At 31.0% G+C, this 23,054-nt stretch overlaps 1 protein-coding gene and 1 pseudogene across 1 annotated transcript; both read right to left on the reverse strand.

Annotated features, from left to right (window-relative positions):
* Nucleotides 1-2,313: 2,313 nt before the first annotated feature.
* Nucleotides 2,314-4,758, reverse strand: LOC125856754 (putative UPF0481 protein At3g02645; annotated as a pseudogene).
* Nucleotides 4,759-12,869: 8,111 nt separating this feature from the next.
* On the reverse strand, nucleotides 12,870-15,147 carry LOC125856223 (putative UPF0481 protein At3g02645). The gene is made up of 2 exons (XM_049535762.1): nucleotides 14,785-15,147; nucleotides 12,870-12,977 (listed from the first exon to the last, which is right to left on the reverse strand). The coding sequence occupies exons 1-2, from the start codon at nucleotides 15,145-15,147 to the stop codon at nucleotides 12,870-12,872; spliced, it is 471 nt and encodes a 156-aa protein (XP_049391719.1).
* Nucleotides 15,148-23,054: the final 7,907 nt, after the last annotated feature.

Consider the following 23,054-nt stretch of genomic DNA (forward strand, 5'->3'; position numbering starts at 1 on the left):
TGCAATAGCTAGCAGTTAAAAGCACAACATTTTTTTTTACTTTTTACTGATGACCCATAGCTCACTCATGCAAAAGTCAGTAGTTAAAAGATTCATCAACTTCTCCCAAAATGATATATAAATATTGATACTTCTATTACCTTAGTGAACAAAAAACATCTTTGTAGCAGGCCAGATCAAGGATTCACTTAGGACCAACAATTGTTCTAAGTGTTGGCCACGTTCAGAGTGTAGGCTCTCGGACATGACAATTTGGCCTTGGTTAATGTTTTGTGATTGGAAACCAAATACTCCTTAAACAAACTTTTCACATGTTATTTGCATAATACTGATGGCTTTCTACTGTGAGAGATCAATAAAGCTCAAGTGGAAAGTTGCTTAGAATCCACTATTTTTCTTTCAACTCTAATTTTCTAAAAAAAAAGGAAAAAGCCATCAAATTAAGAAGTATATACAAGGAAGCCAAATGATCTTGGATGGTAAGTTATATAGGGGAATAAATATTTTTTCCCTTTATATAGAATGTGATCGTAAAGATATGGCATCTACATCTAACTCAACATCAAAAGCTAGTTTTTAAGGAGAGGATTGTCCAAGTCCATATAAACAAATCAACATTCGATTTCCCAACCAATATAAGACTTTTACACACTCTAACACTCCATTCATACCCAAACCCAATTGGAACGTGGACTGGAAGCCCAAAAATCATCCCAGAAGCCAATCAGCTTGCCATTGACCAACCAAGCCTGAGAATCTCTCTGTAAAAGATAATAACTTTTTCAATTCAGAATATTTGTTGGAAACAATGACCCTACCTTATACAAGGCAGGATAAGGTCTGCGTACACCCAGCCTTCTCAGACCCTATAAATAGAATCACACTGAATATGTTATTGTTGTTGTAATTCAGAAATCGAGCAGTTCAATTTTGCCATTGGAAAAGCACTTAGCATAGAATAAATAAATGATATCACACTCATAAGTTATAAAGAGTCTTATGTAATAGTTGGGTACTGTCGTCAAATATCACCAATTGCCTCAATAATTCAAATCTTAAGTACAAAAATTTATGAGAAAATGGTCTAAAACCCCTCCAACCTATATCCGAGATTCCAACTACACACTTATACTTCAGAGGGGACCTATTACCCCCTTGCACTATTTTTAAATGGAATAAATAATACCCTAAAATTGAACACCCACATTCATAACTTGCGGTGATGGATACGCACAGCCAGCTGCCAAGTATATATAATGATTTTTTTAAAAAAAATTCTTAGTTCCTTCTTTCATCTTTATTCTATTTTATTTTTTCTTTTTCATTTAAAACTTGTAAACGATAAATATACACAAATTGATCCACCAAATTTTAGATTGCTATAATACTTGCCTCAAAATCATTCAATTGTTTTCTTGGCTTTATTAATTTCTGAAAATTTGAAGAAAAAACTTATTGTTCTCCATCGTGTTCATCAGATCTGTGCAAATCTGTGAGTGTGATTAAGTTTGGTGTATGGAATCTACACATTACTTGTTAATTGATTTCGAATTTGGTGTGAAGATTTGAGCCAAAAACTAGAAAACTCCATTGACGTACAAAGCTATCAAAAGCAAAAAAGAAATGTGGGTTTCTGGGTTTGAATCTAAATCTGAAAATCTTCATTTGCAATTACTAATTTGTAGAGACTAAATTGAATCCTTTATGAGAATTCCATTGTTGAGTTCTTGAGTTTGAAAAAATCTAAATCAATTGATTTGAACTAAAAAAATTGATGACTGAGGGGCGCAATACAAATTCATGGACAACCATTATTAAAGAGCTTCGAAGCTCAAGTATGAATTTTCGAATTTGTCGACGAATTCATCTTTTCCCGTGATTATTTCCTCGTCATTGCCGGCTCGTTCGATGAGTTTCTCTAACAAATAAAATTTATCATCCATCAAAGATAGGGTTGGGACTGCTGATTCTAGTTCTCCAAAGTGAAAGGGAAATATCCTCCATTAAAACAGTGTAATTTTGCTTATATAAATAAATAAATAATATATAATACTATTTAATTGTAACAAAAGTATAATAAAAATATTTTTTCCCTGTTTTTTGCTTCTCACTCTCTTTGAGAGAGTGAATGCACTCTCAGTGCCAACTCACTATTTAAGGAGTCATTTATTCCATTTTTAATACTTTAGGGGGTGATAGTTGAGATTTCAGGTATAGATTGAAGGGGTTTTAGAACATTTTCTCAAAATTTATTGTTGTATATCTTGAGATGCCTGCATTACGATTGATAATATATTAAATTTATCACTTCATTTGTTTTTTATATATAGATACTTGAAATAAACTAATTAACATTCAAACTATAAATTCCAATACAAAACAGAATTAATGGAAAACTGATAAGCTCATCAACACTGACAACACACATGCAAATTCCACACATGGAAGTTGTGAGGAAACACTAGAATTGAGATAATTACTACTTACTTAATGGGACCTGTGAAAGCTAGTATAGTCTGTATAGTTGTGAGTATGAAAAGTAAGATGGCTGCCACAGTTGAAGCTCCTGCCCAAGGATTATTAAAATAATCGTGCTTCAAATTTGCCTTCATTTTGTTCCATGGTTTTTCACAGTTGTATTGCTTTTAATCAGTCTTCTTTGTGATAGAAGTCCGAATAAACAGAGACTCCATTTCCGATTTTGTGGAAGAGGCTAGCCACATCTTTGTCCTCTCCCATCTAGTTTTCCATGATTCCTTTACGGCGAAGCAAATTCACATCTTTGTTTGAGTCGATAAGATAATCCATGAAAGTTGCATAATTTCTAAAATATGTAGAATGTACATCAAATGATTGTTGCTCATAAGCAATGAGATTTCGCAGGACGGTTTCCGTATCATCTTCAACGCGAAAACAAGGAATTTCCATCAATCCTTTCTCGAACTTTATACTATAAAATAAATTTGTCATATCACTAATATTGTCTTTGTTTTTATTAATATAACTGACTTTTGCAAAGCTAACTCCAGCTTCAGAAAGCTCTGTTGCATTTGGCATAACCCTATGCTATATTATGTCATCAGTTGACTTTTTCATGCGATTCCCTTGACATGAAAATATGTGTACTAAATGAAGTAAATGTTTGATATCTTTTGCATTACATTTTGTCTCTTTAAAGGATTCAGGGGTCATTTTTGGCAAGGCAACAAAAAAGGTAAATGAATTACCCATTAGAGTTGCCAATGGCAATTCATCATCTTGCTTTGTCATGTGATGAAGTTGGTTGAGGACGAAGAAAGGAAGTTGGTTTTCTAGTAACATTAAGTCTCGAAATAAGTAACTATCATTAATATTTATAATCTTTTCTTCTCCTTTTAGACCCATTCTACCATGCTCTCGAATAAACTCAACCACAAAACAACCATCAAGAAACAACATTTGACAAAATTCATGACTATTATCAATATCGAGGTCTTCTATATCATTGTAACACTTTAGTACTTCCTCCTTCCGTTTCTCCAATTCACTAATGCAACTTTCCACATCAAGCCCCTCTTTTCGTTGAAGAAACCGTCGTAGGTACAATAATTTGTACTTTTTTATTGGATGAAGTTGATGATTTTTTTTATGGTAAGGACCAATAGAGATCATCTTTGGTGTATGAGCATCTGGATTTGACTCACGTAGCCCTACGATTACTTTGAATATGGTACAAGATTTAATAGACGAATTGTCTAAATCCACAAACATTTCATCAAAGATTTAATTTGTAGATTTCTTTGTTTGTGACCCTAATGGATCTTGCCCATTTGTGTCCTTTATGTCGATTAAATGATCCACTTTCCTCTCTTCTTTGATCTGAAATGGATAAGAGTCATAGTTCTTTGCAATACGAGTAACATTTGTGATGGTGGGGGTATAGAAAGGACTAAAAATGGAAAAGGATGAGAGAGGGGTATAAATAGGAATGAAATAGAAGTAGATTATAATGGTACAAATGGAATTTTTATGATTTTCTTAAAAGCTAAAAATGGGTTGGAATAACATCTCACATCTTTGTTGAGTTGAGGTGTCTAGATCTGAATTTCAGACGAAAAAGCATAAAGTAATAAATTCAATGGGTAAGAGAATGTGTTTTGGTAAGTTGAAGTGTCAATATAGTTGAGATCAAATTTGAGTGTCTATTTATATAGTTTTGCTTTAGTAAAATAGTTAATTACAAGACTAGTAATATTATATTTAATTGAATATTAAAATTGTTAAAGTTCAACACATTCAAAAGATGAATATTGTAAATATTTTGTTCACACATATTTAATCGTATAAGTATGCTTACTTTAGGTCTTAGGATCTTTATATTTAAGGCATAAACACAAAAATGCCTTTTAACTTGGCCTGAGTTGTCATCAATGCCCTTCAACTTTATGCACTTAAACTTGTATAAAATTGAACAAGCAAACACACATGTCCTACGTGACATAATGCACATAGGATGCCACGTAGGATGCATTTATTTACTTGTTCAATTTTATACAAGTTTAAGTGTCTACTTGTGCATATCCAGAGTTGGAGGGCATAGATGCAAGTTGAAGCCAAGTTAAATGACACATTTTATGTATTATGCCTTAAATTGCACATAATTAAAGTGGGTTAATGAAAAAAAATACCTCATCTTTTTCAGTGTGAAGAACCAATGAAATATGGTTATCTATTGAGGTAATCTCAATGGAGTGTGTCATCCCACTTTCTTCAACTCTAATTCCTACAAAAGACATATTATTTTTTTTAGTGTCAACTCATTTTACTATTAATCCAAAGCAATATATTAATTGCAGAATTTGATTTGAAAAGAAAAGGGCAAAGCAATAAAAGGGAAATTATATTACTACTATATATCAACTCTCGTGTTACTTTATAAAAAGAACCCCACTATGTCTTGTAAAAAAATAGGAAGCTTTACAAAAAAAAAAGATTCTTTATTTTCTTAAATTTTGTATCTGTTTTATACCATGTATTTTTCAGTGAACACCTAGTTCCTAGAAAATTAATGAGTAAAAAAACATGTTTTAAAACATAATTTTCTCATTAATTCACAATATAAAACCCACTCCTACTTCTAATAGTGAGAATTGTAGAGATGTCGTAACACTCTTTGAAGCATGTAAGTTGTTTGGGTGAAGAGTAATAAAATGTTTTTCTTCACAAATAAATAACAGAAGCAATTTGTTTTTTCATATTCTCATTCACTTTTCCCTTTACACTAGAAAATATTACGTAGCAAAAGAATTAATAAAGAGTAATTGTTTAGCATAGAACAAGAGAAATCTAGAAAAAGAAATACCTCTTTTTGGTTTGGCTGTTTCTATTATTTATTTTTTTGGTCTGTTGTTTCTATGAGACAGGTCACCTGTAAATTTATAAGAGAAAATGTGATAAAATATTCATATATAATATAATATAATAACATTTAATATGTGGTCTTGCTTTGGTCTTTCAACACAAAATATTGTTGACCACTTATGGAAAGATAAGGAGAAGTCTGCTGACTCAACAAGTCAATCATTATTTATAACATAATATATAAATATGTCTTTTAACTTGGCCTCTATTTGAGTGTGCACCTATAAACGCTTAAATTTGTATAAAGTTACACAAATAGACATACACATCCTACGTGCAAGGTCATCTCAACAAATTTGGGGAATCTAAAGTCAAACTTCATAAAGAAGTTTTACGTAAATTTTCAATGAAAAATATATAACGCAAAGAAGGAATAATAAAACATGACTCAAAAATTTGAAATGGTTATATAATGATATTGAAATAGTGTTACGTTGAATTTGATAAGTTGATATAATGATATTAAAATAGTGTTGATTAGTTTTAGTGCATGAAATTTGAAGAAGACACCAAAACATGTAGGATGCCACATATGACACAAAATTGTCATTAGGACACCACATAGGATGAATGTATTTATTTGTGCATATAAGTTTAAGAGACTACTTGTGTGTGCATACTCAAAATTGGAGGGCAAAGATATCAACTGAAGTGAAGTTAAAAGACATAATTATGTATCATGCCTATTTACTTATTAACATTTAATTTTTGATGTGCTATTAAAAATAGTATAATTTTTAAGATTCACATAGTGTAAGAGTGAAATTACCTCATATCCCTACTCTTTTTCTAATTACATAAATCCCATGTTTTTAAGGTCATCCGGATACATAACTAATTGGGCGGATACATTATTGTAGATACATCAACTACCATCTGTTAAGCGTAATAAGGGGAGAAATTTGAAAATCAAAATCAAATCCTATAATTGACGCTTTTCAGTTTCACATTATTATCAATTATCCACTGACAGAGAATACCAGATCCAAAACAATTGAAAATTGAAAATTCAAATCTCTTCTCCATGTTCTTCGTTTAACTAATTTTAATAGCGAAAATGGATTAATATCAAGATTAGTTTTATTTTTTCTTCAATAAAGACAGCGAAGGCGATTATAGGCCAGATGAGAAGGCAATATTTGCAGTTCAAGGGTTGACTGCAGCTATGGCTAATGGAGTGTCTGCATTAGTGACAATGTCACTTAGCACTGTGAAAACAAGATTACAAGTATTATATGATGATTCTTGTAGTAGTAGTTCATTCAGTAGCTGATAATTTCATAAAATACATAATGAATATTTCGATTTTGCTGAGGCATTCAGGAATCTGGGAATAACGAGGTTAGTTATGAATGATACAAAAGTGAAGGAATCGTCGTTGGTGAAAACATTTCATTCATCAACGTAATTTCAGCCATTGCGGCAGAATTGAATATTGATGCATTAAGAAAAAAAATTGAAATCCGATACATGGTATAAGGTAATTCTTCTCCATTGATTATTAGGAATGATATGGAACTAAGATCTGGAGAAATTATGTGTGTCGAAAGTTCAGGAAAAATACTAAAACTCTTGATATGGATATGTAAGTCATGATACATTAGTAGTAAACAAAGAGTGTGTATAGTAATTTCGTGAATTATGATGTGATCATTATTTTGTATCTGATTGTATGTGATACATGTAACAAAGGGATTAACAATTGAGTTGTATCAGATACATTTATATAACGAAGATATGTATATGACTGATTTGTATAAAATGTATCAGGTTAATACTGTGTATCTGATAGACAATACTAATAATGTATCAATTAAGATGTATAAAGTACTTGTAATAATAAAAAATGTGGATGATAATATTTTTTTTTTCATCTTTATGTGTCAATGGTGTATCTGATAAATAATTTGTGACATGTTGTGTTTAAAAAAATCAAATTTGAATGTATCACATTCTAATAAAGAGTGTGTATATGATACATAAGTGTTTACTATATATACATTGTTGTGACTCATATCTATTGTATCATATACATTATGTCATAACTAATGAGTACTTTATAATGACATTTGAATCAAAAGAGTTATGAATCTGATACTTATCTTTATGACATCTAATTATATAATGTGAATGTTTTAAGTATCATATGATGTGTTGTGTATCAAGATCACAATAATTAAAATACAAAATATAAGAATTTATATGATATAATTAAGAACAAATATATTCAAATTCAGACATAATATGAAATAATTTTTATAGTAACACTCTAAAACTTAAGTAAGATTGTCTTAAACAAAACAAAAAAAAAAAAGAAACAAAGCATCAAAGGGTGTCTATTCATTGATACGTAATCACTATTCGACATTAACCAAATCATCCTGTTGCGGTGGAGTAAAGAGACCCTTGAGCTTTGGAGGATCATCTTTATCGCTAAAATAGTATGACTTAGCCTTTTCAGTACCGTATCTCCATAATAATGCTTCATATCTTGCGCGAAGATAATCAGCTGGGAAACCATTTGATGGGATGCTGATTTCGTTACTAAGGAACTCAGCAAAATCAGCTACAAGAAGTAAATCATCATGAGAAACATGTCAAGTTAATCATATGATACATAATTGTAACTACAAAGTATCTTAATGTTTAGTTGATACATAATGATAAAAAAGAGTAACTAATGCTCAATACAAATTAATGATCTATAAAATTTGACAGATATTTATATTTGATACTAAATGCTCACTAGTTGAACATGATACAAAAATTGTCTAACACTTACACATGATACAAATAATGGATTACAGTTAAATTAGTAACTTGCAATGTATCTTATGTGTGTATTTGATACATCTTAGTAAATTTTGTGTATCTGATACACACTCTAATAGTGCAGGTTTTGAATGATACAACAATGAACATTATTTTTGTATCAATGATTTCAGAAAATTACGACGACTCTTCAAATAATGAATAAAATTAGTATAATTTACATAAATCCCATAGTGTAAGACCTTAAATTACATCTTATCAATTAATTTGATACACGATGCTTTATCGATCTATAGAATAATAGAATTTATGTATCAAGTGTATTTATTGAGTAATGTGTACATGCACATAATCTTCTAATTTAAATAAGTCTAAACAAAATTTAAACACTACAGATACATAACAACAATTGATACATGGTAGATTATACAATTTTTACACGATATATTGAGCATGATAAAGTTGTAATGTATCATAATGTTGAAAAGAAAGCATTATACATTAATTTAAGAAAATAAAAATAACTAGATACATTAAAAATCTGAATCCATATATAATCAAAAAAAGATGAATAAGAAAAAGTCGAAAAAAACCCAACAATCTGATCTGCTTCTCCTTCTCCTTCTCAACATGTCGATAATGTATCAGATTGTTGCTGCATTTGTGGTAGTCCGTTAGATGCACAATAGAAACCTTGCCAATACATTGTCATAGCAAGTCTACCAACACCGACATATTGGAGGAGGACGAGATAGATCCCAAGATCTCATATTAGTATTAGAAGAATTTAGTTGAGTAACCCCAATACTAAGTGAAGGGGCCTGTCCCATATGTATTAGGAAAAAAATCTGGAAAAAAAATGGAAGAAGACAACAATGGAGAAGACAAAACCCTACCTATTCATATGTTTGAAATTGATTGGCTTGAGAGAGAGAATCCTTTTGAAAATCAAATTAATTTGAAAATTGTAACTGCAAAGAATGTGGAGTGAATTTAGGGAGAGAAAAGAGGAGTGAAAAGGAGAGTAGTAAACGTGAGTTTTGGCTGATGGATCTTATGTATCTGAAAGTTTTAAGAATTGGCAGAAATAAGGAATTTATGAAATATTTCAAAAAGGTAGGGAAAATGGAGAATAAAGTAAGTAAAGTTGTGTATATAAGTAATTTATCCTTAAAAAGATAATGTGGAATTCCACCTGTAGTTAGTTGTCTTACACACTAATTGAATGAAAAAATAATTTAAAATATTATATTTCATTGAATGTAAGTATTTGATAAATCTTAAATAAAAGGATTCAGTTGAAAATCCGAGCTAAATACAAAAGTTTTCCAAGTCATTTCTCCTAAGAAGAAACCAAAGAAGATATAATGGTTAGGAAAAATTAATTTCCCTTACTAGTTTTGACAAGATTTTTTTTTTTGGTAAAACTTTTTTTTATTTAATAATTATAATTAAGAGTCATTACAAAAGGAAATTAGTCTGAGGAATAGTGTCCAACCTGTCTCTATCAAATACAAGGATAGTAAAAGTGGGGGAACAGGGTAGATCATCAATTTTTTAAAACAGAGGGAACAGGGTATTAAGTTATTGTTATTAAGAGCGTATAAAATCGAATCAAAACGTAAATTGAATTAAATTAGAAAAAGAAGTTTGACTAGTGATTTCGTTTGACTTAGTTTGGTATTGAAAAAAAACCCGATTATATTTGGATTGGTTTGGTTTTAACTAAAAAAAATCAATCCGAGACCAAACCAACTCGACATCATATATATAATTTTAAGATTTTATTTTATACATAAAATATTTACTTTGATATAATTTTTAAATATTTCTTATACTTTTTCATACTTTTTATCTTTTAATATATTATTTCAAGTTTGAGACTTAAAATTCTGAATGGTCCAATAAAGATTATAATTCATAGATGTTGATAATTATAATAAAGCTTAAATCAAAACCAAATTAATACTAAGAAAAAAAAGAAAGAGAAAATACATAATTACCCCAATTAAACTCATACCTATTTTTCAAGTAGACACTTAAAGTTTGCGAGAGTCCTATCACCCCACGAAATCATTTTCAACTATTATAAATATATCATTTTGACAACAATGTTAATCTCAAACCTTGCGCGTGTGTTCACTCTCAAATAAAATAATATTATTTTATTTTATTGCTATCCATTAATAAAGAATCGGGTAATACCCGAACCATTCACATAGTAACCCTCAAATCTAATCGGACCACCCATTTCACTCTCCCCTCTCTCCTTCTTTTCACTCAAACTAGTGTGAAACGTTTTCTTCTTTTACGAATTTCACCATGAACAAGAAACAATCAATTGCAAATTATAGAAAATCAATGAATAAAGTTGATGTTTGGATTATCAATTGGTCATGAGTGTTGATTTGAAAAGTGTATTCAACACATTTTGTATCTATTTTTGGATTATCAATTGCTCATGGATGTTGATTCAAAAAGCTTAATATTATATCTAATCATATACTGCAAAAAATGGTCACTCTCTAATGGCTTCAATTTTATTTATATCATTAGAAATTCTGACATCTAAGTTGTAAATTCATCAAATTCTGCTATTTAAATTATGGGTAGCTTTTTTTTGTTGTTTCAGATTGGATTTTTGTTGAGAGACTCAATTGTAACTGAATAACAAAGTCTAAGTCCATCAAAAAATCGTCTTTTTGGTTCGTCACCGGAGAAGAATTTCATCGACGACGAGCTGATTTCCTCTGAGACAAACACCAGTATCTGATTTCTTCTCCTCGTCCTTGGCTGATGGGGGTGGCAGTGGAGCCATGAGAGCACCTTAACAACTATTTCAACTCCGCTAAAGCCTTTTTGCTCAGGTTTTGAAAGTTCTTCAACTTTGCTGCTCTATTCCTTAAACAAAGAAGATGCAATAATTGAGGGTTCAAATTGGCAATGCCACGCGTCATTTTTGCATTGGTTTGGAGCCGAATTTTAGTCATTCACGCTCTTCTCAAACGTGATAGCACAACCTCTATGAAAAAGGGTTAAAATGGTGTATTTATAATGATTGAAAATGGTTCCGTGGGGTAATAGAAATCTCGCAAAGTTTAAGTGTCTACTTGAAAAACAGGTATAAGTTTGATGGGGTAATTATATATTTTCTCAAAAAGAAAATCAATTCAACACTAAGAATGATAATAATATTGAATAATTGTTCTTTAGTTTTACATTGGTTTAGACAATTAAAATACATAATCTAATTTTAATTTCCTTTAATATTTAGTCATGTAACTAATACTTATTAAACATATTTTAGCATAATTTAGTACTTTGAAATTATGATTATTTTCATTATAACTTATTAATTTGCAATATTTGTTTTACGCAATTTCATTATTATTACTTTTTGTTGGATATCTTAGTGTCATTAATCATATCAAATTTTGTGTTATTTTCTTAAGAAACACTTAGATAGTTGTATTTTCGCAGGACTAAAGATATATTTGAAATACAAGTAAATAATATGTTATGTATGAATACTTTACCAGAAAAATCTGAAAAAACTCGAAAAACCTTGAGGTTGTAAAATCTAAGTTTAATTGGTTTGATTTGATTTATAAATTTAAAAATCCGACGAAAGAGTGTAGTGGGTCCGCCCCTGATCACAAAGCAAATTTGCCAATTCAAAAGTTGAAAACACCACATGTGCACACAAACAGCCAAAAGAAAGAAATTCAAAACCTTTCCAGCAAATTGAGAAAGATACAATATCTTATTATGCTAACAGTGGTGTCTAGGTCAACTTACAGTACTTTAACAACTCCACTAAGTACTTGCTATGGCAATAGACAATATCAAAGCCAGAAATAGTCAAGTAACTTTTTTTATCAATATATTTATTTAATCATGATTTTTCTATATACACATTACATAACATCATTTTTTAACAAAGAGGTTTAACTAATTACCATTCGATCTATGTGGCTCTGTCATTACTGCTATCTTAAATCAACACAGGTATTGAATATTTTTGTCTGCCATAACATAAGCGGATAGGAAAACACCCCCAACTTTGGTTTATTTTTTTTTGCTGGAATTTGAACTCTGACATAAATTAATGGGAAAAAGGATAAATATACCTTCGAATTATAATCATAAATGGTATGTCAATACCCTCTGTTATACTTTAAGGTTATTCATACCCTTGCCGTCAATCTTTTGGTTTGTATTTACCCTTATAACAAACGGAGGGCCATGTGTCATTATCTAAACGGTCTATCCAAAATCAATTTAATTTTTACCCACAAATTAATAAAACCCACCCATCTACACATAATCTAACCCACCCGTGACCCATATAACTTAAACCCTCAATTCTTCCACAAATTAATTTTTTTCGGTCCAGCAATAGTTCTCCGGTTGGAGCTTAGACGTCGCCGTCCTAATCTGCTCCAACTTGTTAGCACATTATAAGCGATTACATTCACTAATTTCTAGTCAATCATGGTAGGCATGCACATACCCATCGTCGCCGGTAAAGAACATGACAATCTTGGTGGTTGTAATAGGCGTTTGTTCCTGTGTTCCATAGATTTAGTTTCAGTCTTCGCTGTATTTTCAGTTGTTCTTTATGAATCTCTTATTTGGATGGTTTAACTTGTGTTTTCTTTGGTAACCCATTTAAGATCTATTGATTTTTTCTCTCTCTATTCTCTCTGGTGAACCATATGAGAACTTGTGTTCTCTATGGTAAACCATTTGAGAATTCCCATCTGAGAACCATAAGTTGTTTCTTTGTAAGCTTCCATTGATAGCTTCAATTTACACATCATTAAAAGTAAATATTCTGGAAAAATGAATTATTTTTCTTCATTTTCAGGCTTTTTGGGTTGTTTAATTTGTTTCTCTTCTTTGATTTGTTCTTTATTTGTGTTGCCGATTCATGTTGGGACATTGTGAAATTCATTCTTGATGGTTCAAGATACCATCTTTTGTTCTGAGATCTATGAGGAGTCATCAAATTATTCAAAGTCGGATTGCAGGGGATCAACAACTAGGTTTCGCGAGTTTAAAGTTGCGAAAGGTTACATATGGATGTAGTTTTCAACTGCCAGCAATAGCGACATGGAAGTCAGCGTGTAGGCATTTGGGTTGTGCTGTTGGAATTATTTTCCGGCAAAGAGCTAGGTTCAAGTATGAGAAGACAACCGGGAATTACATTGAAATCTCTTTGTAATTTGAGTGTGGATATTTTTTATTTGGGTGGATTTTTAATTAATCGGGTGGGTTTTTTAATTTTTGGGTCGAAATTTATTAAATATCGGGTTGGTTGATGTCTGTTAGTATAAAGGGTATAGACGCTCCATAATTTGCACGGTAAGAATAATGCTGTCCTAATAGTATAACGAAGGGTATACGTGTACCATTTACGATAGTTGGGGACATATTTGTCCTTTTTCCCTAAATTAATTAATGGACTGAAAAAGCAAAAAAAAAAAAAAAAAAAAAAGAAAGCAGAGGCTGAGATGTTTGGAATTTTTTTAGGAAAAATATTATTACAGTGAGAGATCAATAAACCTCTTATCTTTAACTGGAAAGTTGCTTAGAATCCACTATAAGGTACCCCTCTGCTCTATTTTTATTTCAACTCTAATTTTCTAAAAAAAAAGGAAAATGCCATCAAAGAAGTATATACAAGTTTTTGGAAGCCAATATATAGGGGAGGATTGTCCAAATTCATATAAACAGATCCATATATACAAGTTTTTTGGAAGCCAATATAAATATTCTTTCCCTTTATATAGAATGTAATCGTAAAGATGTGACATTTGCGTCTAACTTAACATCAAAAGCTAGCTTTTAAGGGGAGGATTGTCCAAATCCATATAAACAAATCAACATTCGATTCCCCAACCAATATAAGACTTTTACTACTCTAACACTCCCTTCATGCCCAGCCCCAATTGGAGCGTGGATTGGGAGCCCAAAAATCATCCCAGAAGCCAATCAGCTTGCCATTGAACAACCAAGCCTCAAAATCTCTTTGTCAAAGATATTAACTTTTTCAATTCAGAATATTTATTAAAAACAGTCACCCTACCTTATACAAGGTAGGATAAGGTCTGCGTACACTCAACCTTCTCAAACCTATAAATAGAATCACACTAAGTATGCTATTGTTGTTGTAATTCAGAAATTGGTCAATTCAATTTCGCCATTGGAAAAGCACTTAGCATAGAATGAATAAATGATATCACTCATAAGTTATAAAGAGTCTTATGTAATAGTTGTATATCTTGAGATGCCTGCGTTGCGATCAATATATATTAAATTTATCGGTTCATTTTATATATAAATATATACACACACTTGAAATAAACTAATTAACATTCAACTATAAAATCCAATACAAAATAGAATTAATGCAAAACTCATAAGCTCATCAACACACATGTAAATTCCATACATGAAGTTGTGAGGAAACACTACAATTGAGATAAAAATTATATTACATGTGAAAGCTAGAATAGTCTGTAGAGTTGTGAGTAGGAGGAGTATAATGGCTGCCACAGTTGAAGCTCCTACCCAAGGACTACTAAAATAATTATGCATCAAACTTGCCTTCATTTTGTTCCATGGTTTTTCACAATGTTCAGCTGCTTTTAAGCATTCTTCTTTGTAATAGAAGTCGGAAGACGGAGTGACCCCATTTCCGATTTTGTTGAAGAAGTTAGCCACTTTTGTGTCGTCTCCTATCCAGTTCACTATGAGTCCTTTCTGACGAAGAAAATTCACATCTTTGTCTGAGTCAATAAGATGATCCATGAAAGTTGCATAATCACTGAAATATTTAGGTTGTACATCAAATGATTGTTGCTCATAAGCAATGAGATTTCGCAGGAGGGTTTCCGTCTCATCAGCGATCGGAAAACACGGGATTTTCATCAATCCATTCTCAAACTTTATATCAAATAAACTTGTCATACTATTTTGTTACCATTAATATTTTTGACCTTTTTCAAAGCTAACTCCAGCTTCGAAAAGCTCTGTTGCATTTGGCATGACCTTATGCCACCTTATGTCATCTTTTGACTTTTTCTTGGGAATCCCATAGCATGAAAATATGTGTACTGCATGAAGTAAATGTTTAATATTGGATAAACTACCTTATTAGACATACATCACTACTATATATACTAATATTATCTTTACTTTCAAACAATTACATATATTATCACTTTTAATATTTTATACCATATATTAATATATTATTTGAAGATACAATTAGATTATTAGATATCCACATACCTTAAAATTAGGATTGATTAATTATCTGCTTAATTAACTCTTTCACTCCAAATCAACCACTATCTCTTAATTCTCCCCTCCCATATTTATCACTCAATTATGTCTCCTCCTTTATGATTCAGGAATTTCATAGTACAATTTCATTCCAACAATAGCTAATCTACTCTCTTCTTCTCAAGATATCATCATCATGGCCGACAAATTCTCCTGAACCCAAATATTATTCTGTATTGTTCATTTATAACTAGATCAAAACAAAGTAACTGCTACTGAGAAAACTTTAATTCAGAGTGGGTCTTGATTGTTTGTCTCCGAAAGAAATGGATCTTAGTTTTGATTATGCTATGCCACAATGCAAAAGGATCAAAGGGAGTATTGTAGAGAGTTTTTGTTTGCTGGTGTTCTTCTAAGGCTTTATTTGGTTACCGTGACATGGATTTGGTAGTACCAATATTACTTTGATATAGCCCTTGAAACATGTGTATCCAATAAGTAGTAATCTTAATTAAGATCTGAGTTGTATTTTTAGTAATGTGGAGTCTGACCATGTATATGTATCCACCATTAAATTTCGGATACATGATTTTTAACAACACGATGATATTAATGATACGACAGATACTCTACAGTCGTGATTTGTTCCTAAATTCATGTGATTCAACTACATTTCATATTTAGATACATATAATTAAATGTATATGCTTATTATGTATTCGAGATACATGTTTTTGGATATAACGTATGAAATTTAAATACACATAATTAGATGTATATGCTTCTTCTTTTTGTATATTCCATATTTAGATACACAAAATTAGATGTATATGCTTACTATGTATTCGAGATACATGTTTTTGGATATAACATGTGCAATTGATACTTGATACATCAAATTAGTACTAGATACATATAAAAGATACATGAAATTAATATTATATACATAAAAATAGATACATAAAATTAATATTACATATATATAAATAGATACATAAAATTAATACTAGATACCTATAACAAATACATGAAATTAATGCTAGATACTTCTATGATACATGTGAATGTACTTGCAGGACACTCATGTATCTAAGTGTTTAGTTTGTTGGATACATCATATATTGATATAGATACATCAAATTAATGATTTATTATTTTAAGAGTAATAATTTGAAATTAATCAAATTGCATTACCAAGATATACATGTTTTTATCTTATATTAACAATATTAATGAATTTACTATTTCAAAGAATAATAAAATGAAATTAATTATCTATGTATTTTGAAAATCCTCAATTACTGCTCTAATTAAGGAAATCAGTTCCAACCAATTAATTTAAATAAATAATTTTTGTATCTCAATTTTAAGATTCGACAGATACTGCATGTATCTCATGGATTCAGACTCATGTATCCTAAGCATAAAATATGGTACATGAAGTAATATTTGAAACTATTGAGAATCTTAATAATTAAGACCTAAACTAGTGGGATTTATGTGGTTTGCCCTTTAATATTTGCTGCATTACATTTTGTCTTTCTAAATGATTCAGGGGTCATTTTTTGCAAGCCAACCAAAACGATAAACGTATTATTCGTCAATATTGCCAATAGATAAATAATTTCTTATATACTTCAATTCAGGGGCAGAGCCCGCCTATTGAGGGATTCATTCAAACCCTTTTCAGCAGAAAAAGAATACTATCTATACATGATTAAAATGAATTTGAGAGACCTCATCTTTTTCGGTTTGAAGAAGTAGTGAAATTTGGTCATCTATTGAAGTCATTTCGATGGAGTGTGTCATCCCTCTTTCTTGAACGATAATTCCTACAAAAGACACATTCTTTTTAATTTCAATTCATAGATACCATGACTATTATTATTAATCCAAAGCAATTCACGGCTTTGAAAAGAAAAGACAAAGCAAGGGAAATTAATTTCAATTTTCGTGTTACTGACATTATCAAACATGTCTTCTCGTGTAGAAAAAGAAACGAATTTGATCTGTTAAAAAGAAAAAGATCATGAAGGAATACACTTATTAATTTAGTGAAAAACACATACTTTCTTCTTTTAATTTAATGAAAAACACAATTTTTCTATTTTTTAATTTGTTTGTCTTACCTTTTTATTAATCAATTTTTTAAAAAAGAATGTACTTTCATTTTCTAGTACTCCCTTTATTTGGCTTGGAGTCAGCCAAGGTTTGATTTTTTGGAAATGGTCCAGAGCTTTGTGACCTTTATTTTTCTGATTTTTTTTCTTTTGATTTATTTGTTTCCTATTTCTTCTTTTTTCGAGTTGGGCCACTTTTGGGCATATATCCTTGTAAATATTGAACCTCTTTTTTTTCTTTTAATAAAATCAATGATTTGGTGCTCCCTCTATTAAATGAATTTTTTAGCCTCTTTTCATTATCCAAAATAATTGAAATGTTTAAAGTTCATGATAAATGTTAATAATTTTTTTTCATATTTTCTTCCCCTTAAATAAGTTATAAATTTTTTCAGACCCTTTGAGTAATGACTATCTTTACTTTTTAAAAGAATAACTTGGGAATAAACAAAAGGACAATATTGAAAAATATAGCTTAAATTATGTTCTTAAATATTTTTCTTAATGAGTGTATATTGCCTCAAAAATTTTCTTATTGAATGGACGGAGTAACTTTTTAATTCTATTTTCACGTGACATATTTCCTATCAAAAAATTAAAAGGCACTTTTGGTACATTTTACACATTTTTATTTTAAAATCATAAGATTCAAAAGTCTCTTTATTTTCTTAAACTCTGTATCAAATCAAAATCAGACAAACAAATTAAAATAGATACACTACTAAAAAGTCTCTATTTCCACATTGAAATTTTCCACTGAAAAATGTTCACCGACTATTCCCACAAATATTTTGATTGAATCAACGCGAAAAGAAAACATAGTAGTGTTTTCACACAAAAATTAGGATCCTTCCTAGTATTTAGTGAGAATTTGTTTTTCAATTTTTTCAGTGAGCTAGTTCGTGAAAAAATGAATGAAAAAATCATTTTTATAATATGAATTTCTCATTGATATGCGACATAAAAAAAACTCCACTTTGCAATATGATAAAAAAAAATCTTCACAATAAAAAAGAAAATAACAGAAGGTGATTTACATTTGAAACAAAAGCGAGTGTGATTTTTTTCTTCATATTCTCATTCACTTTTCCCATTACACTAGAAAATATTATGTAAATCATGCCAATCAACTTGAGGTAGCAAAAGAATAAAGATTAATTGTTTAGCATAGAATAAGAAAATTTAGCAAAATAAATACCTCTTTGGATTCTTTTATTGATTTGTTGTTTCTAATCTATGAGACAGGTTGACTTGAAAATTTGTAAGAGAAAGTGAGATCAAATTACTATTCATATATAATATAATATAATAATATTTTAATATGTGGTCTTGTTTTGGTCTTTCAACACACAAAATATTGTTGGCCAATGATGGAAAGATAAGGAGAAGTCTGCTGACTCAACAAGTCAAACATTATTTAATTTCCTCAAACAAAAATTCAAAGTAATTAGTGTAACTAAAGATATCGACATGTTTGTTGTACTTATATAATATGATATAATATAACATTCCGCTATGTTTTGAAATCAAAATATTGTTATATTTTTGTAATCACGACAAAATCTCACTATGATTGGTATATACCAAAATTTCTCTTTTTCGATGGGTATATGAATTTGGTATAAGAGGAAGACATATATAAGGAAAAATATGTTATTGAATTTGTTTGATCTCAAATTTTATGATTTTACTGGTGATGATCTATTAAATGATATTCATTATTTTTAACGGGCAAGCAATTTATGTGTCATGAAATTGGAATTTGAGATTATTCCATTTTTTTGTGTGTATAATTAATTAATCTATAATTTTTTTGGAATATGTGTGAATTGACTCTGTTTGAGCTCAAATGTTTTTGATCCATTTATACTACTTATTAAACAATACACATTATTTTCGAAAGACAAATGTCACTTTCTTTGAAATTTATGTGTCACGAAAGGGAGAAGGCACAAATACCTCCTAGATTATAACCGAAATTTTAGAGACACTTTAACTAAACTAAGGTTCTATTACCCCTTGAACTTATTTTATATATAATATTGTACACCTTTTGGCTTATGTGGCACATCCCGTGACTCTACGCAGTTGAGGCGCGTGAGATATAATTGGATGCCACGTAAGCCAAAAAGGTGTACAAAATTACAAAAAAAAATGAATTCAGGGGGATAATAAGACCTTAGTTTAGTTAAGATGTGTCCCTAAAATTTGTGACTCACTCTGTTTGAGCGGCTCAAATTTTATGAATACATTAGTGATGACTTATTAAATGATATCCCATTATTTCTAAATAGAAAAAAAACCCACATTTTTTTAGAGTTCATGTGTTAATGAAATAATAATTTAAGATTATCTCAATTTTTTGTGTTGCCTTAAAAGAGAAGTTAATATAATCTAGAATTGTTGGCCCCATCCTACATAACATGATTATTTGAATGGCTACTGTTTTTTTCCTTTGCCTGATTTTATTATTAATGCAGGAGAAAAGACATAAAGTCACCACTAAAGTTATCTCGTATTTGCATAAAGATACCTTAACTTTGGAAGTGTCCTATCACCTCACAAAACTTTTTAATATCTTTGTAAATGGGACATTTTGACCATTCCCTCGTCTGTGTTGTCACGCGTGAAGTACACTCCTGTAATATTCATTCAACCCGACCTGACCCTATTCTTTTCAAGAAAAGTCTTCTCTTTTCTTTTGTTATTTCTCAACTTTCCCTAAAATCACAAAATATAAAAAAGTCTTCTTGTTTTCTCTTGGTGTTGATAATCTCGTTGTTGATGTTTCTTGGTGAAAATTCTTGGAGGGACAAGGAATTGAATGTCTAACATGTTAGGGCTCTACATTATATGATAAAGATCTTCTTTTTTTTCTATTATTATGATTTTAGGGATTATTATAGTGTAAAGAGTGTTGGAATCGACGAAAATTAAAAGATAAAACGAATTCTTACCTTATTGTGCTTTGGGAAGATGATGAATTCGTCAAAGAGAGAGTACCAACGTTGATCTTGCTTTGGAAAAAGATGAAATTGTGAGTTTAGGGCTACCAATGGCTCTTTTGAATTTAAATTTGGAGAAGATGTAAATTAATTAAATAATTAATAATAAAGAAATAAAGCGACACATGGCACTTTTAAACTGGTTAATGGCAGTAAAAACATCGCATCACGTGCCTTATGTGCGTGGAAACAACCCAGACAAGGAAATGGGTCAAAATGGTCCATTTACAAAGATATTAAAAAGTTTTGTGGGGTGATATGACACTTCCAAAGTTAAAGTGTCTTTATGCAAATATGAGATAACTTCAGTGGTGACTTTATGCCTTTTCTCTTAAAACAACAAAATCAAAGTTTATGGATAACTCACTCATGTTTCAAAGGGGACAACAAAGTGTGGATCACCACTTAACATTAATTCATTATCTTGTCAAATCTTGATTATACAAAACTAATCAAACTAACTTGGGATAATTTTACTACATGGACCAAAAACTTGACAAAATGACATCAAAATGTAAGCTTTTTCTCTTACTTTTTTCTCAACTTGTAAAAGTAGGTCTATATTACAATGGGTTGTGGTGCACTGGTGGGAGTGCTTCACCCTTAACTAGAGGTTTCGGGTTCGAGCCCTGGGTATGGAGAAAATCATGTTGGGAGCGCCACCCCCGAATGGGCCCTGCAGAGTGCAATCCAGATTTAGTCGGAGCTCCAATGTGGTAAGTGTTCCCATGAGTTCAACAGTATGCTCATTTGAAAGGCAGCCAAAAAGACTACTGTCTCTACCTGCTAGCCAAGACTATGTTTCATCTGCAACTTCAAAGCACTTATATCTAAAATAAAGCAAAGTGAGTACTTCCGATCCCCCGTCTTTTGATGAAGAATCAACTCAATATCCTTAAAGAAGATATCATTAAGATTAAATATTCTTGAATATGCAGGAAAATCTGTGATTGGTAAGATGAACAAACTTGGAGAGAGGATGGACTGTCTTGCACAAGGCATCCGCGAGCATGGTAAGCACTCACATAGTATTTCGCCATGGTTGAAGTTTTGTGGTTGAAAACCAAATACTCCTCAAACAAATTTTTCACGTGTTATTGCATAATGCTGATGCTTAACTTCAACTTTCAAATAATGACTTAAGTATTACGAACAATCGTAAGCCTAAAGAATACAGACAAGTGAGTCGTGAAGTACCAAAATTCATTCAAGAATCACAATTTACATGCATATATATGATAGAAAGTATCATATATACTGAATGTACAGATCTTTCCAAAGCTGTAATTAGCTCCATTGCTCAAAGGAGGCTTTAGGTTTTTTAGGCTTTGAGCTGTAGCTGTCAGCACAAATGTATAGACTTATTGTAAAACTAATGCAGTCAGAAGGCTAATTAATCTTCAGGACTTGACATAGTCATCACTCATCACTTCCTAAGTGAACATTTGAGTAGCAGATCGTAATGCTCCTCGAGAGGCACATTTAAAATATTATGCTATGATATCTTTCCATCTTTAGCTAGAGTATTCAGCTGAACATTGGAGCAGTAACGAGAAAAATACTCAACTACTCTACATGCATGAACTTAACATGATTAGGACTTTTTTATCCATCCCTTCATATCATCTCCATAGCATAATCACACCGCTCATAAGTTATAAAGAGTGTCTTAACCATTCGGTACTGTCAAATATCTCCAATTGCCTCAATAGTTCAAATCTCAAGTCGAGGATGAAGTTTTGGCTGAATAGGAAATCCAACCGAAAATCTAAGATTTGAGAGTTAGATCATGCATGTGTTATTATATTAGGAGTAACTTCAATCAAGTTAAAATGACTTACCTTGATGACGGGAAGAAATGAGGGAGATACATCTTCTTGCACAGAGAATCTAGAGAAGTGAAAAAAAATTATAGTTGTGTATCTGAGATACCTGTGTTGCAACCGCAGGCCTTGTGCAGCAATCGCAACACTAAAGATTTGATAGCCCAGGAAGAAAATTGTGATTGCAGTCCTTGTACCCGTGTAAAGAAGATCAAGTTGTCCCTTGCGAAAAGCTTGATGCACTATCTCCCTTCAACCCTTTGAGCGAATGCAGCAAAAGAAAAGGAAGGAATATCCATAGATCAACCCCATCATCTCCACCGTGTAGGAACTATGAGATCACCCAAAGACACTTTCGGCATCCAGGGGTCACGGACCAACCATAGAACCGATTTAAATAAGTGGAACGCATTAACTGTCCACTCTCAGGTTGGGCAGTCAGGGACGGAGAAGGGTAATGACTCATTCATAAAACCAGTGTTCTTAAGACCAAAGAGTTGGGTGGAAAGGCAGAAGAAGATGTCATTCATTTGATGAGAAATAAAAAGGAATACCAGAAACTCTCAATGTCAATGTCGACCCAGCTGCCTTCGCCGTTGGTTAGCACTATAAGCACAATGAATTCCTTTACACCTCAAGAT

Source organism: Solanum stenotomum, chromosome 2 (assembly GCF_019186545.1).
Source record: "Solanum stenotomum isolate F172 chromosome 2, ASM1918654v1, whole genome shotgun sequence".
Taxonomy (NCBI): Eukaryota; Viridiplantae; Streptophyta; class Magnoliopsida; order Solanales; family Solanaceae; genus Solanum; species Solanum stenotomum.